Source organism: Melospiza georgiana, chromosome 6 (assembly GCF_028018845.1).
Source record: "Melospiza georgiana isolate bMelGeo1 chromosome 6, bMelGeo1.pri, whole genome shotgun sequence".
NCBI classification, from domain to species: domain Eukaryota; kingdom Metazoa; phylum Chordata; class Aves; order Passeriformes; family Passerellidae; genus Melospiza; species Melospiza georgiana.
Genome location: NC_080435.1, coordinates 53332528 through 53348652, shown reverse-complemented (window position 1 = coordinate 53348652; position 16125 = coordinate 53332528). Strand labels below are relative to the sequence as shown.

The following is a 16125-nucleotide window of genomic DNA, read 5'->3' as shown; positions in this document are numbered from 1 at the left end:
GCCAGGTAGGAAGAAAAATGCCCCTCTTCTGATCTACATGTTGCTACTTTTAGAAAGCTGAGGAGGAATTAGATCTAATTATAAAACATCCCCAGTGAGAACAATACTTCAATCTTCTTTGCACAAGGAAGGAGGAAGGCAACACATCTGAGGCAGGAAAGGTATACTTTGAAAGCTGAGCAAGGCTAAACTTCATCTGTAAAGTTTGAATCCAGATGTGAAATTTCATAAAAGAAAAGAAGAACAAAGAAACAAAACCAACCAAGAGACCTGCAAACCTCTCTACAGAACTGAATTAAAACAATAAAGGAGCAGAAGAACAATCCCCAAAAGAAAGTCACCTCTCCCAAACCACCCAAATTCTCAGAGCTTATCCTCTGCAGAAAATGCTGTCACAAGTCCTCCCAGTTACCAGGTTTCTTTCCTTATTAGCATCTGGACACTTATTCCTGTAAGAATGTCAATGCTACCACATACCCAGAGGCAGTGGTTCTGTAACTTGGCATTAGTGCTCCCCACAGTACTCCTCCTATCTTTCCTTATTGCAGCAACAGAAGAAGCAGATGGAGAGTTTCCTTCTGAACATCACATGGCCAAGACATCATAAACCCTCAGCATTTCTGTGCACTCAGCTTTACAGCCTACTCTTATCCAAGCAGGCCTTTAGGAATATGGGCAGCTTCTGCTGTAATGCCCCAACCATAAAAATGTGTACTTTTAACTTATTTAATATTTTGACTATAAAATATGAGTTAAATAGTGGCTTAAAATTTTCTTCTTCATTGGCAATCAGAAGCCTCAGAAACAACTGAATTCAGAGCACACACAGTAACATTTACATTTGTAGACCTTATTCCCATCTGTAAACTGTCCTCAATGCTAGTTACAGTATTACCCAAACTAGAAAATGCTAATTTTTAATTCTAAACCCCACAAGATGCCTTTATCTTTTCACAATGAATAACATTTTCTGTAAGTACTCCAAGCCAATGGAACAGCTGTAAAACAAAGGCAGTGACTGAACAATAAGCTACACAGGCAAATGGAGCCACATCTACAGAACTTTGAAAATCTAGAAACTACAATATCACAAATACATTGCATGCAACAATATTAAGATTTCTACTTACTTCCTCATTAAATAATTTGCTAGTTTCTTTTTTAATAGGGTCTATAAGTTGGACCTGGCCTGCAGAGAAGCCCACTAGAAGAGACACACTTTCTGCTGTGGCTGTTAAGTGATTGAAGTCGTGGCATGTAGGCTGTGTTCCTTTGTATATCCTTTTGTCTATTGGTTTACTCAAGTCCGCAGCCTGCAAAGAGAGCAAACAGAATTCAGTTTATCACAGTATGTGCACATAACCACAGCTGGCTGAAAACAATGTTCATACCACACTACAATTCATGCAGTCACAAAACCCTACTTTAAGAAGCAGCTCTGCATTTATGAGACATCCAAGATCTTCTCAAAATGTTTCTCCTGCCCTTGCCTTGGCACCTCCAGCACGTGACAAACCAGTGCCAACCACTCGGTAGCACAAAGGCTCCTGTGGGTCCCCAAGACACCAGAAGGCTTCTCCTGCCCCAAGAGCCGTCACAGAGACAAGGTATCTTCTACTTTTCTAGCAGCACTTTCCCAGTATTGAGTACTACCAATTTTGCATTAAAAATACCATATTCTCAATCACACAACTCTTGAACTGTAAGTCTATCCTTTAACAACAAGCAAACAAATGATATTGTTCTCCATAACCACAAAAAATGATCAACCAGCTCCAAAGAGAGCATTTTCTAAGAACAGTGATTCAAGATACTGATCCTGTGATTATAAAATACATTTTACACCACTGAGCTACAAAGTAATTTGCTTCTGAAAACAAAACTCAAATATAGCTCAGACAAAATAAGTGCTAACAAAACTGAGGAATTTCAATATAAACAAATTAAGATCTAGCACTAAGTGTCAGAAGAATCAAAAGGAACAGAAAAGCAATTTAAAATGCTCCCTCACTTGTGTCACCCGTGTTTATCCCCATATCACTTCTGAACAGACAACTCAATCTTTCATCATGCAGAGATTAAACCCCACACATTTAATATGCAAGATCATACACCAGGTTCAACCTTGTTTTTTAACCTCCCTATTTACGAGGTTCAGAGTCTGTAATTAGAAAGCTGCAGATACTCAGACAATATTACAGGCCTCAGATGTAGCTGTGATTTGGGGCTCAGATTCTAATTTTGATATATACTTTTGCAGTTATTTAGTCAGAGGAAATCAGGCCAGCAATAAAAGAGAAAGTAAACAAGCTTCACATAAAATAGAATTTCTCCAGAGCATTAAACCTTGGAGGACAAGGACTGAAGAGCAGCACATCTTTGGTATTCACAGAGCTACACAGACAGAAACTAGACCTGTCAGTAGGGAAAAATCCTAACCAGCTACACAGGTGAGCCATTTCCAAGGCAAATTTAACTACAGGATATGCATGAGAAGCACTTATACACAACAGTATTAAAGCTGCACTTATGTTTTGCAGCATATATTATAAACCAGTTTAATCAGGTGTATGGTCTCCTAGTTAAAAACTCCAAAATGAGATGATGTATTACAATTTTTAAAGTCAGCAGACTAAAAGGTTATTCCCCAGACTCCAGAGATCCATTTTAAGCTAAAAGAGAATATTACCAATACCTCTTCAAGGAGAAATTAAATAGAATACTAGTTCTACAGGGAGATGGCAGGATAATGTGCATGCCTGCCACAGAGCCTTCACCAGCTCACAGCTTGATGTAAATCTGTGATGTGAAGTTGAAAAATCAAATCCTAAAGGCCTTGCAGTTATGTCTTAGACTGTGCAACATTCCCTTGTCCTGTATCACTGTAAGCAAGTGCTGTCAAGAGAGAGCTCTCAGAATTGGGGTAGCATTTCTATCTGGAAGAGCAAGCTACACAGACACATAGCCATACCTCAAATAAAGCAGAATTAAAGCAAACCTATGAGACTCAAAGTTCTTTCCTCTGGACAGAAGTTGCAGCAGGACTCAATGCTAAGAACAAAGATCCATTCTAAAGTAAAAATTACTTGGCCTGAATCCTACTGAATGAGCAGAGAACCACAGACTGTCCCAGCCAGCAGAGGATACAGGCATTATCACCTTCCTCTGAATCCCCACTGTCCCTTTAAGCAGCAAAGGATCAATAAATAGGTGGCTATGTTCAAACTACACCTTGCTCTTTTGTCTGGGTGAGGTTTTACATCACTAGCTTTTGTTTTTGTTGTCCAACATTTTTGGTGTGACAAGTTCCCCGCTGCATGAAATTGTGTGGTAACAGACCTAGCAACACATGAAATTCTGATAAATTAAATCTCAGCACAGACTTCACTGTGCTTATTCTAGCTGTTCTCTGGGAACCAGATGGCAGTGAGAATCTGTCTGAACTTAAATGAAGTATAAATAAACTAATTCAACCCAGAATTAACCAGGCTTCTGCTGACAGGGATGCCTTGCCTTTTATTTACATGCAGCTACTGCTTCCAGTTACAGCACAGTTGTCTCATGGAGATAAGTCAAATCTACAAGCACTAAAACACTGCTTTGGTCTACATCTCTCTTAACTGAAAGAGAGAAGAATCAATGGGCACAGCAGCTAGGAGACATTTTCTTTATTTCTGCATGAAGGTTGCTATTGGATTTTGCTAAGAACAAGAGAAGTGCTTACTCATAAAATTCAATCATGCATGGGAGTCAGCTTTTCATTAGCTCACCACTAAGCCCATTTGCTATTTTGTGAAAGATGTGATTCTCCGAGAAGAGCTTTTACAGGAGATTTTGTCCATAAAAAAGTGTCAAATCCTAGGAGCTGACACTCTCTACTGAACAAGGTGATATGAACTGCCCCCCACTTAGGAGTGGTGATGTACTTTGAAAAAACCCAGAAAAACCTTGGGATTAAGTGTTGCCAGGCATGGAGATTAAAAACACAGAGGCAGACACCCTCACCATGGCAGCTGGCAGCAAGCTATTTGCACACTTCCTGTCCCAATGCTTTTAAAATTTCCTTCTGAAAAACACTCAGCACTATTCCAGCCTGTCCACTCTGAGAAACTCCCTCAGTCGTGGATGATTCAGGATGAGAGCACCACTTGCAATAATCACAGCTGAAAGCACAATGGGGCAGCTGATGCAAGGCCAGGAATATCAAGAGCATCCTTCCCTGCTGAAGTAAATCCCAGCTCACCAAGGCTCTGGGACTGGCACCTTGGCCAGCTGATACCTGTGCTCTAAGTCTGCTCCTCCAGACAGAGGTGCTGCACCCCTGGGCAAAGAGACAAGGAGGAACAGGTTGGGCAACAACAGGAACCACACACACCTGTGTAAAGCCAGTGAACAAAACTGCTGCACCTTGGGCATCAACAGCTCCCAAGTCCTGTCTCTGAGGAGATTAAAGCTCTACTTTAAGAGAACCTCACACTTGCTCACAGAAGAAAAATTGAACATTTAGGTTTGCATGATGAGTTCATACTCTAGAAATGAAAACCATGAACCATGTAACTGTTTGAGGGACTCCCTATTCTTATTTATTAAACTCTCACAGCACACTGTTTTAACAAAACTATTCCCACTCTCTTGGGGAGGGAGGGAGGGAAGAAAGAAAAAAAAAAAAATCAAAGAGTTTAACAGTAGCCCATTCACCCTGGACTCATGACTTCCAGTAGAAGGGCAGTCAAATGGAACATATTAATCATAGCTTTAACTACATAAACATTCAGAAAAAAAATGGCAGCAAAAACCCAACAAAAAACAGTTGCCTTGGTTTGAAGCAAATTTTAAGCATTCAGATTCTGATGTCTGAAATGCCTGATTAGGATGGGCATCAATAACCTTGGTTCTGTAGCTCTGTGAAACTCTAAGGTCAAAGCCAAAGATTAATATCTATCCAAGATGTCTTTTATTGATCCAAGACTCAGAGCTTTCATAATAAGATTGCCTAAACAGTGAATCACATTATTTTAAGTCATTGTTTAATCACACTCCTTGACAGATGTTATTTCTTCCTGTATCTTTTCTTTTCCTAACTTACATTTGCAGCTTTCTGCAAATTTTACTTGAATGAAATGTGTCATACATGCTGCAATTCTTTCCAAGCTGAAAACATTGCCAAGATATTAAATTCATTACTTTATTAATTTATTCCAGGTAATTTCAGTTGTATTCATGAAAAGGCTTCCATTAGACACTTAATAGTATTTAATATTACATTTGCCAGGAGACTGGCTTTCAATGGGTCATAGCTGTGAGACTGACACAGAATAGTGAAGCATTTAATAAAAATTTTACTGCCAAAAAATCCTCTAAAGAAAATCTCTCTTGTCCAGAGAATTAATTGATCTTGAACAGCAGATTACAGATTGCCTATGTATGTACAGCTCTAGTGCACAATAAAAGAGAAGACACACAAGAACCAAGACAATGTACTTTTGAAAACAATTTCCTCAGAATTTCTGGAGCTTGGAATTTGTACCTGACTACCTGTAACTTGCAATCTCTTCCACACCTTGCTGTCCAGGGATTTAATGGTCCCTGATCTAGGGAAAGAGAAAGCTGAGCTTAATATGCTTATTGTGTTATAATGCTGTACAGGTAACAGAAGAAATCAATTCTTAGAATTATTACTAAGTGAGTTCTTAGAACTTCACAGATGCTCTTTAAAACTTGGCTGAAAAAAGAGAAAAGGCAACCCTTGCTGGATGGAGCTCTCTGCTCTACACAACCTCCCGTGAACAGGACAGAACCCTCCCTGACTTGCTGGCTGCATTAGCAACGACAGGAAAACTAAACTTGTTCATTCTTCCTCCATGTCTGTGCTGGTCTCCTCCTTCCTGCAGACATGCCAAAGGACAGGGACCACTGAGGAACACAAGCAAGCAGAGCTACCCCAGGCACTTCTGTAGAATTTTCTGGCCAACTCCATCCTTGTTTCTGTACACAGGTTTGTGACAGAAATACCAGCGTCAATACTTCACACTCCACTTTATTAACACAGGAGTGAACTTCCAGATTTTATTGGTTATATAGCCCAAATAGAGATCACTTAATATTAGCAACAGAATAATTTTTAGTTACATCACCGTTGTTTCAAGCTGATCTGATCTCACAGCTGACCCTGCTTGGGGCAGGTTAGACTGGAGACTCTCAGAGCTTCCTTCCCACCTGAATAGCCCTGAAATCCTAAGCTTAGGATCAACCAAAGCAGCAGCAACAGGGCCACTCCCAGCTTACTTAACAGGTCTGGTTTGCATCATAAAGGAAATTCAGGAAGCAAAAAAACTCCAGGAACAAGTTGGTTGTCTTTCCCTATAAAGACCACTGATGTAGGGCAAAAGTTCTGCTTCGTTTATATAAAATACACAAGAGAAAGTCCAGGCAACACTTCCTGCAAGTACAAAGCCCTAACAAAACACTCCTCAGTGCAGCTGACAGTGCCACAGCCTGTCAGTAGCAAACTGGCTGCTACAAATATAACTGCACCTAAGCTGACAGACTGCTGATTTGGCTTTCTCGACACAAAGTTTCAAGTCTGGCAAGAACTCACATCATCCCTTCAGATGCAGCATCTCTTCAGGTACACAAACCTTTCAGGCACTGTACAGGTCAACACATGTTCACTGCAAAAGCCCCCTCCAAAAACTTAAAATAGTTTAAAAGCTTCTCAGCTTTCACTTAGAAACCAAAGAGAAGGGAAAATAAAAGGGTAAAAATTCTCATTAGGATTCAATAAAAAGCCAGTAGATAATCACCATTTGTAAAGTTGCCCTATTTATAGCCACAATAGGTTTCTTAAATAAATGTGAGCTGCTTTTTCCACACCTGAGTGATGTGCTTAGTTTCAAGGGTTGCATAATAGGTGTTGTGTGTGTACACACAATAGTTTTAAATGTCTCCTGAGCCTTGCAAAGCCATTAATGCTAAGGAAATTTTAGGTCTCTATATTGCATTCAATGTACCTGCTTTATATTAAAGTCACATTTCTAAGCTTCAATAAAAATATTATTTTTAGTTTTCCATTTCAAATTTGGCTGATCTTCCAACTCCATGAACTGAAGCATCAATAGCTTGCCACTCACAATACTGTTCCTCATAAATGGGTTCCTGTATCTTTGCAGAAGGTTTTTTATGAGTTACAAAGCACTTGATTAAATGCTGAACAGGAACACTTAAGGCATGTGACAGTTTCTAGGATACTCTGTAAGAACAGCTCTGCTAGTAAAACAGGGACACCAAGTAATTTTATTTAACCTAATTTTTTTTTCAAGTGTTCCACACAATTCATCCATAACAAAGTCTTAAAGATCAATTTGGTACAAAGCTGCTTGCAAATTTGGGAAGCTACTTGATATTCTTCTCCCTTCTAGATTTAATTCCCACTTGGGGCAATACAAGACATACATGACTTTTGAAAGGAGAAAAACATTACTTAACAAGATTTAAGCATTTATTCATACAGCAGACAACTGTGACCACCTACATTTAGAGAAAAGCTCTAGACCAGATAACTGGACATAAATCCATATTTAGGCAGAGATCAGTGCAGTTTTCTGAAGGATCCAATAAAATAATCATATTCTGTTTCCAGAAGAATTACTCTAAGCACTCAAACAGAGCAAAGAGCATGCACTGGTTTGAAATAAATCTGTGTCATATTAACTGAACCCATGGTTATATAATTGACAAGATCAAGAAAGTAGATGTGAACACCATAAAGAACACACATAAAGGACTGTTTGATTTACAGCTTATCATAACAATGTTAACTCCATTTTAGTAGGGCCATAAACCAAAACATTTCTGTGGTTACAGTATAGATCAGCACATTCTTCTGAAAGTTGTCTAAGGTGAAAGCACCAGACTACCAATAACCCTAGAAAAAGTAGATATTTTTATTTCTAAGAAGTGTCCAAAACCTCACAACAGCAGACTCAAAAAAAATTGTTTGCAAGACCCCATTCACTTCACAGGTATATACAGCATCAACTTACTCTTCATTTATAAGACTGAGCAAAGGGCACTAAAACAGTACAAGAACACCAACACATTTGAATTACTGCAGGCCAGGGAGGCTAAGGGAAGTTGGAACAAGGTTTTGAACCCCTCCACGCAAAAATCCTTCTGTCTTCTGAGCACAGAATGCTGTTGCTGCCTCCACCTGTCATAACCCAAGAGAGGTCTGAAGTCCCTGCAACTGTTCCTTCAGAAACTTAAAGCACCTTCAGGTGTTACTCACTTGGTTCAGTTTTCACCCATGCTGCCACTGCTGCTTCAGAGTGGAAGACCAGAACGCACAGCTTGTGCCAGTGCAGCTCAGAGCCAGGTCAGACCCAAACTGTTGTAAGGAACTGCCCATGACAGCTCTCCAGAGCACACCCTGCCCAGTCCTGACAAGGTCTGAGAGCTTGGCATCTCCAAGAGAGACCCAACAGCCTGCCCACTCCACAGAGCTGACCAGAAGCACTGCAAGCAACTCCAGCACCTTCAGCTGCCCTACACTCAAACCACTAAAGCTTCAGGCAAGTGACAGGACACTGGAACTTTTCAAAAGGTGTTTGTTTCTCTGTATTTAACTGTGGGATCTCAGCACCTCAGGATGGAGGTGCAGAGTGGCCGAGATCACCCTTGGGGGGCTCGGGAGTCCTGGAATGTTGCCAGAAGTGTCTGGTGGCTGGACTTTGATCCTACACAAGAGACGACACCTGTATGAAGATAAGAAGATTTCACTAAGTGAATAGTGAAAGGATAAGTTAATTAGAGTGTAAAACACAGGGTTTAGGATTTCTGTACAAGGGGGTCTAAAGAAGTAAGATGGAAGAACTGGGGCGTGTCCTCTTCTTCTTCTTCTTCTTCTTAGCCTCCATCTTCTGTGGTGATGGTGGCACTTTGGGATTGGTTATTACTAGAAGTGCACCGGTTAATAAGAGTAGAAAGTATTAAAGAAAAATGATAAATATTGTACACGTAACTTCGGGTATAAAGATAAGTGACCGCCCCGGGGGCTGTCAGTGTGCTCATAGCTGGCTTGCTGTGCAGACCTCTGTCGGGCTGAAAGAAAATCTTTTAGATAAACAATTAATAAACACTGAGACCGAGAAAAGATCTGAAGTCTCTCCTCGTCCTTTGAAGCGCCAGACTGTCCAAGGCCACCCTGGGCCTTTCCAGGCCACCTAAACAGCCGAGAAACCGACATTTAACTAAGTCAATTTTTATTACACTTGCAGAAGAAAACCTGCTCCCTTTGCTCACCAAAAGCACTTGAATTACACAACTCTGCTTTAGTATGAGACAAAAAGAATATATGAGCTTTAACTTCTCTCGAGCCTCTAAACAATCCCTCAGGGACCCATGCTGAAGAAGAGCTAACAAAAGGGATTCCACAGTTCTTTTTGCAAAGTTCCCTTCATCATAGGTGCCAGTCAATGACATGATCAACTCAGATAAAAACTGAGACTATGACTCCAGTGCTCTGCATTTGGTCACACTAAATCTGTAAACAGGCTAATTAAACAACTCTGAGTAAAGTCACTGTATCACACATTCCCAACAGACATGAACTGAATTAGATGTTCTATTTTGGTTTAAGCAATTACTTGCCTTTTTTTTTTTTGTTAGGAAGAAGGGAGAAGAAGCTCTGATATCAGCATTATTGTCTCTTCCCAGTGCCTGGTCTGCAGAACTTTGGCTCTACTGTAACTCAGCCTGCTGGATAAAAACCTCTCCAGCAGAGCCCTGATTCAGAATCACGGATGTTGTGCATGTGATGCAGACACCTTCCTCCTCTTCTCCCCCTACTCAGCTCTTTTTAAGAACATATGTAAGAAAGAGATCTCACTGTGCAGTTTTAAGTTCAAAATAATGATCTCTGGGGGTATTTATAAACCATGGGTGACAGGTCACATTTTTACACTGGTTTCCCCCTCATTGGCTCAACAATTAAGACACCAGTTTAAGTCATAGCACAAACATACTTGATAATTATGGACTCCAAACTGGACTTTTTTGCCAGGACTTTTTACTCCAGTACCATTTCTTCAACAGTGAGCAGATATATGTTCCAGAAGTTAACTCATGAAGTCAGATGTATTAATGGATTATTGTCTATCCTAGATTTCTTTAATGAAGTCATTTACAATGTAAATATGGAAGGTCAATAACACTTACAGGATTTTTTTTTTTTGCATTAACTACTGTATGGAATTGAAAAAATTGCCAGATTTTAACTCTAACTTCCTGTTCATTATTCACTTATATTACTGAAGCAAGGTACCCTGATGAGTTAATATGTGGAAAAAAGTGTAATTTCTGAATGTTGTTCCACTCTGATTTCACTGAACACCACCTTGTTGCCAAGAAGAGACAATGATGTCTAATATTCCTCATATACACAGCACTTATACTGATTACTAGAGTAAGCTAGTCCTGTCTTCAGTATTCACATAAAAGTTTTCAGATGCCACAATTTTCAGCACTTCTCTGAATATCTCTGTAATAATACATTTTTATAGACCTATAAGAAGAGATGGACCTACTGATTTATACAATGCTGTATGATTTATTCTAATATTCTTCTTCATTCCATTTCTTAAATAAATAAATATTTGTTAGAACTCAAATACTAATCAGTTAAGGCAATCACCAATATCATTCCACTCTTCTTGTGTACTAGCTCCAAACTGACTCAAGTATTTTCCTCCACTGTGTGCCACCAAGAGATTAGTGGGAACACATATTGCTGCTCACTCAAATATCCAAACTGCATCTCCCAAGTTTCTTACAGCTGCCTCTTGCAAGTTACTCAGTCAAACCAGTCCATCTTCAACTTCTGCTGCTCTTCCCCTTTCACTTCTTTTCCTGAACTTAGATATACCACATAACTATAAATTACCTTATGTTAAACTTAGTGGGATGAAACATTTTATTTACTGTAACTAATCAGTGGCACAATTCTTCTCTTTCTGTGCCTTCTAAATTCTTACTTTCCTTTGAGTTAAGCCCTAGTATAATCTTCCAGATGTTTTCACGTTCCACTTTTGTTTTAATTAAAAAGTGCTCGGTAAGTCCTTTTTAAAGAGGTCAGCAAAAAGCAGACTAACCTGTAACTCAATATAACAGTTACTGTTCACAACCAGAACTCCTGAACACCATTTCATAAACTGTTTGTTCCATCACCTCCAACATTTCACATTCCAGTAACACTACTTCCCAGTTAGAACAACAGTGAGCCTTCCTTCCCCAGAGACCAAGTGTTACAAAGAGAGGCAAATTCATCATAGTTTCTCAGTAATAACCTAAACTGCTTTCCCTGAGCCTCCAACTGCCTACCATAATCTCCAATCCATGTTATGCAATGCATAAAGTGATGAGGTAGAGTCACATGTTAGGGTAGGTGCTCCTGATCACAGTGCCCAATGCCAGCTCTAACCTGGATCTTCAGGAAATCTTTAAAAGTAGTGTCTCCCTCAAGCCACAGATTGGCTTTCCCTTTGGGGGATGAGACTTTGGAAAGGATACATGGAAATATACATACTAGTTTACATTCAGAAAGAGAGAAATAACTGCATGGTTTGCATGTGACCACACCTATGGAAAACTGTACAGCAAGTCACATGCAAAAGGATCAGATTTGCCACAACATCCTGACAGGACTACAATACCAAATACTGTGTTCACAGTAAGCTGATTACACAGGGAACCTATCAAACTGAAAATCACCCCATTAAAATACTCACATAAAGACCTTGGTTATAGGTAGCAAGTCTTAAGACAAACAACTGTGGGAAAGTGAATTAAATATGGCAAGATCTTTAACATACACAAGTAATTAAAGGATATATATGCAATCAGGAACACAGACAAACCATGAAATACACAGAGATCATACATATGTACACAGCATACACATGTGATCTAACATACATATAATCATTAACACAAACAAATTTTAGAGAGACAAGACTGAATCATCTGTGAAACAAGGCACTGCACACTGAAAATATGTCAACCTTGATTACAGTACTTCAGTAATTCAATTCCTCTGTCTCCAAGAGGCTACTCTATTCACTCAATGCCCTTACAGTTAGAGGGCAAGCCAACAAAGAATCTCACTCTTCCCTGCTTGTGAATATTGCTTCCTTTGTGCAAAACTCTGGACTGGCAATTAAGATCTGCTTAATAAAATAGGATTTTAAAACTGTATTCCTTGAGAACCAGACTCTAATAAATCATAAACAAGTATATTTGCTCTCCAAAGTGATTATTTCGGTTTACAAGTTTTCTTTTGCGTATCTTTGTTTCCAAACTTTGGCCTGGATTTCCTACTGTGTTTGCCATGGTAACCAAGCAGCCTGAGCCTCCACTTGAAATTCCATTTAACTGTTTAGCATTGCATATTGATCAAGATACATTAACATCCTTAAGCACTCCAAAGAGTGAAGCAGCCACTCTCATACTGGAGAACCACCTTGTATCACAAACCTCAAAGCATTTTTGCTGCTGTTTAAAATGGCAGGGTAGCAATGAAACTTCCTTGCAAAGATGTATGTAAAAAGCTACCAGATAAAGAGAATGCACACAGAGGGGAGGAAAGGAGTACACTCAGTTTACAGGGAGCTGCATTAGAACAGCAGTCTCTATCTGACTCTATCTTCTCCCCTCTGAAAGAAGAGTTTGCATTCATGTCCAAAAGGAGAGTTTGCTCCAGGAGAACATTTGAATGAGAAGGACTGTTTTCTGCATTCAAGCTTGTTCCCCTGGTGGAAACCTGCTCTGTTCCAGTGCAAGAGGGGCCAGGTAACTGGCTAACCTGAAGTTCCAGGATTAACACTAAACACTAAGAGGGCAAAGCCAAAGCACAGGTGCTTGCTGCTTTTAGTTTCCATTTTGAAGAAAGATCTTTCTTCAAACATTTCTCTCCAACACAGGATCGTGAGAAAACATCTGTTTTAAGCACAAGAATCTTTTCCAATTCCTACAAAACCTGCCAAATACCTCAGCATAGTAAAATTTTATTTAAAAGTAAGTAAACAGATAAGGAAAACCTGAGAAAACAGGCTTACTGCTCAGTGTCACTACACCATACGATTTTTTAATAAAATAAAAAAAAAAAAAGCTGGCTGGTCACCAGTTAAAATCTCATCCTTTACTCTGCTCCTGGTTTACGACAGGAGGAAATAGTTCTGACCTTCATGCCTGTTGTATAAATGGAGACTCAGAATACAGAAAACCACCTCCAAAAAACACACAAAATACAAAATCCCCTCCTAAAGCTTCCCCACAAAACTACTGAGATACTCCAGCATCCATTTAGTTAGCATTAAAAATCTCCTGCTCTTTCCATGCTATCTGCCAAGTGAGCTGTACATCCATTTTTTCACTGAGCATTACTGCCTCCAGCTCCTCAGCCTCTCACAGTCCTTTCCTCTCCTCATCTGAAAGGCAGTAAGGTGCCCTCACTGGGTACCACACAGAGTTGGATTTGTATCACTAAAAATAAATTGCCTTCATTCACTCTGCTCATCTGGCTCAGCCCTAAGAAGCTTCTGGGGGAAACATTCTGCCTCTTGTTAAAACCTATTCTGGACTTCCCTTAGGGTCACAGCATTTTCATCCTGCAGCTCAACTATTAGTAATTGCTTACAGCAGGGCTAGTCAAAAAGCAGGATAATTCCAAATTAATAGTAGATTTTGCATGATTGGGATTTGTGGAAGATCTGGTAATGTTTCATCCATCCAGGGAAGGTTTTTATTTATTCTCTCCCTTCTTTCCTCTCTTCTTATAGTGTGACAAAAACTGCATTTAGTGACTTATTATTTTGCTCAGAAAATTAAAATCACACACCTCTTTCTCCAGTTTTACATTAGACACCATTCTCTTTTAGTAGCAGGAGTTAAAAATCACCTTCAACACAAGTAACCAGAATTTCTTGCAATATTAAAGCCATCTTCTCAAAGCCTAGTACAATGGCACTAAAGACCTTCTTTATTTCTATTGTAAACTTCATTTGATACATCTCTGAATTGCATTTATGTCCTTCAGCCTTCAACAGCTGTATCACAAGCTGCCTCAGCTTGTAATCAACACTACACTCTGTGTATCATCTTCTCAAAGTTTTATTGCTGAAGCAAAAATTCCCTATGGATTTCTTCAATAAATTTTCTCTTCACCTATGGCTGTGGTATCAGCTTGTATCTCCTTATAAAGTAACTCTGATTATGAACAGTGATGCATCCCAAAGTCATTATGAGCACCATGTACTTGCTCTTGCTTCTCTGTATCAGTCACCAATTCTATTATTTCCAAAATCACTCCAAGAAGACCTCAACTTGAAGGTCTCTTCCCAATGGTTGTCTCAGATATAAAGACCTTAGCTTTTAATTCTCTCAACATTTTGGAACAGAATTTCCAAGTTCTAAAATTCCCTCAATTTTAATATATGGAACTGAATTTCCACTTCATTCAAAGACATGAACTTAGTAAGTTACAACTCTCCTTTACTACCAAAGTGTTACACTACAAAGGCTAAGTGCCTGAACTTCAAATAAAGCTGGCTATATATACACCTTATACATTAATGTTTCCCACCACAGGGAGACAACATTTTACTTTCAGCAAAACAAAAAAGAATCCCTAACACAGAAGTCTACAATGTAAGAATTTCAAAGCTAAAACTGAAAGGGGATTTGTTGTTGTTGTTGTTTTTGTTGTTGTGGTGGGGTAAGTGTTGAATTGCACTCCTGCATGTTTTTCTCTATCTGAATACAATCCAGGATAAGCCTTGCAAAAATACCTGCCAGTCACTCAGCAAAGGCAGTCAGAAGGTTTTTAGCAGAAATTTTCACTGTTAGGAATAGAGTGAATTAAAATGCAAGGGATTTCAGAATAGCACAGAGCATTCCAAATATTCACAGGCACTAAATAAAGTTTGTGCTGGAATACTACTTATGGACTGTCACAAGCTTTGTGAAGAACACATCACCTTCTGTAAAGGCTGGAAGGCACTGAAGCACATTTTAGTCTCCTCACTTTTGAGGAACTGAGAAAGTGAAGTGTACTGTAACAATTATTTCTTTCCTTAACTACACTTCATAATTAAGTTCTGCAAGTCTCTCTTAATATTTATGCTTAGTTAACTATAATTCTAGTCCTCTTAGTACCTTAAAAGAGATTCATAGCTCTACAGTAAAAAAGTAATAGTTACCTTTCTGATCTCCTTCTTGCTCCTTATTCTCCAGTGGATCCCTTTACTTCCTCCTACAGTCTAGTCACACTGTTGCCTACACTTATAATCTGTCTTTCTCACCTTTTTTAACACTGAGTGAGGCATAATTCAGATGAGCTTAACAGAGATAAGAATACATGTACTAGATGTACAAAACAAATTAAAATATGGGAAATAGGTATGTAAATATCAGATGGATTCCAAGTAAAACCACACATTCTGGCAGCTGTTCTCATTTGGTTCACACACTCAGTTACAGTATTTATTAAACACTTAGTAAGTTACTTTCACTGGGAAATTGTTTAAATTGGCTCAGCTCTGCAAGCAAAACTGGTTAAAAAATCATACCTGTTAAAGGCAACATTTATTTAAATTAGAGCTGGCAGACTGCTTTTAGATGGCTCCCAAAACATGGAACAAACTGGAAACATTGCATGACTTAATGGCATCATCATCTCTGAGCTGATCACCTCCTCCCCATGCACACACACAAAAGTTACCTGACCTGTTGGACCAGTGCTCCAGTCAGTCACTCGTTCAGAGCCAGTACTTTCACTTTATCTCTGAATCCTACTTTTTTCTTTTCTAAAACAATGGTATGGTTTTGTTACAATCCTGGAAAAATGCACTTACGCAATACAACAACAGCAAACATTGAGGCTGACTGACAAAAGCAAAAACTGCTTTTGTTTTTTCTTCCACGAGATCAGACATCTGAAGGGTATTTAAAATACTTAACACAAAACTAAGAGTCCTGTTAAAAAACAAGACTGCTGTAACTTCATCACTTAAGTTGTTAAAGTTTCATCTCCTCTAACTTTAAAACTATCAAAATATAGTAACACTTAAAAGT

General features: G+C 39.1%; 1 protein-coding gene across 4 annotated transcripts in view; it reads right to left on the bottom strand.

The window, feature by feature from the left end:
* The window catches only part of WDR20 (WD repeat domain 20), a 48126-nt gene that overhangs the window by 18620 nt on the left and 13381 nt on the right, over positions 1–16125 (bottom strand). For all 4 annotated transcript variants that reach the window (XM_058026877.1, XM_058026878.1, XM_058026880.1 and 1 more), the window contains exon 2: positions 1131–1313. In XM_058026877.1, the coding sequence (XP_057882860.1) occupies positions 1131–1313 (183 nt within the window). The remainder of the gene's footprint in view (positions 1–1130; positions 1314–16125) is intronic.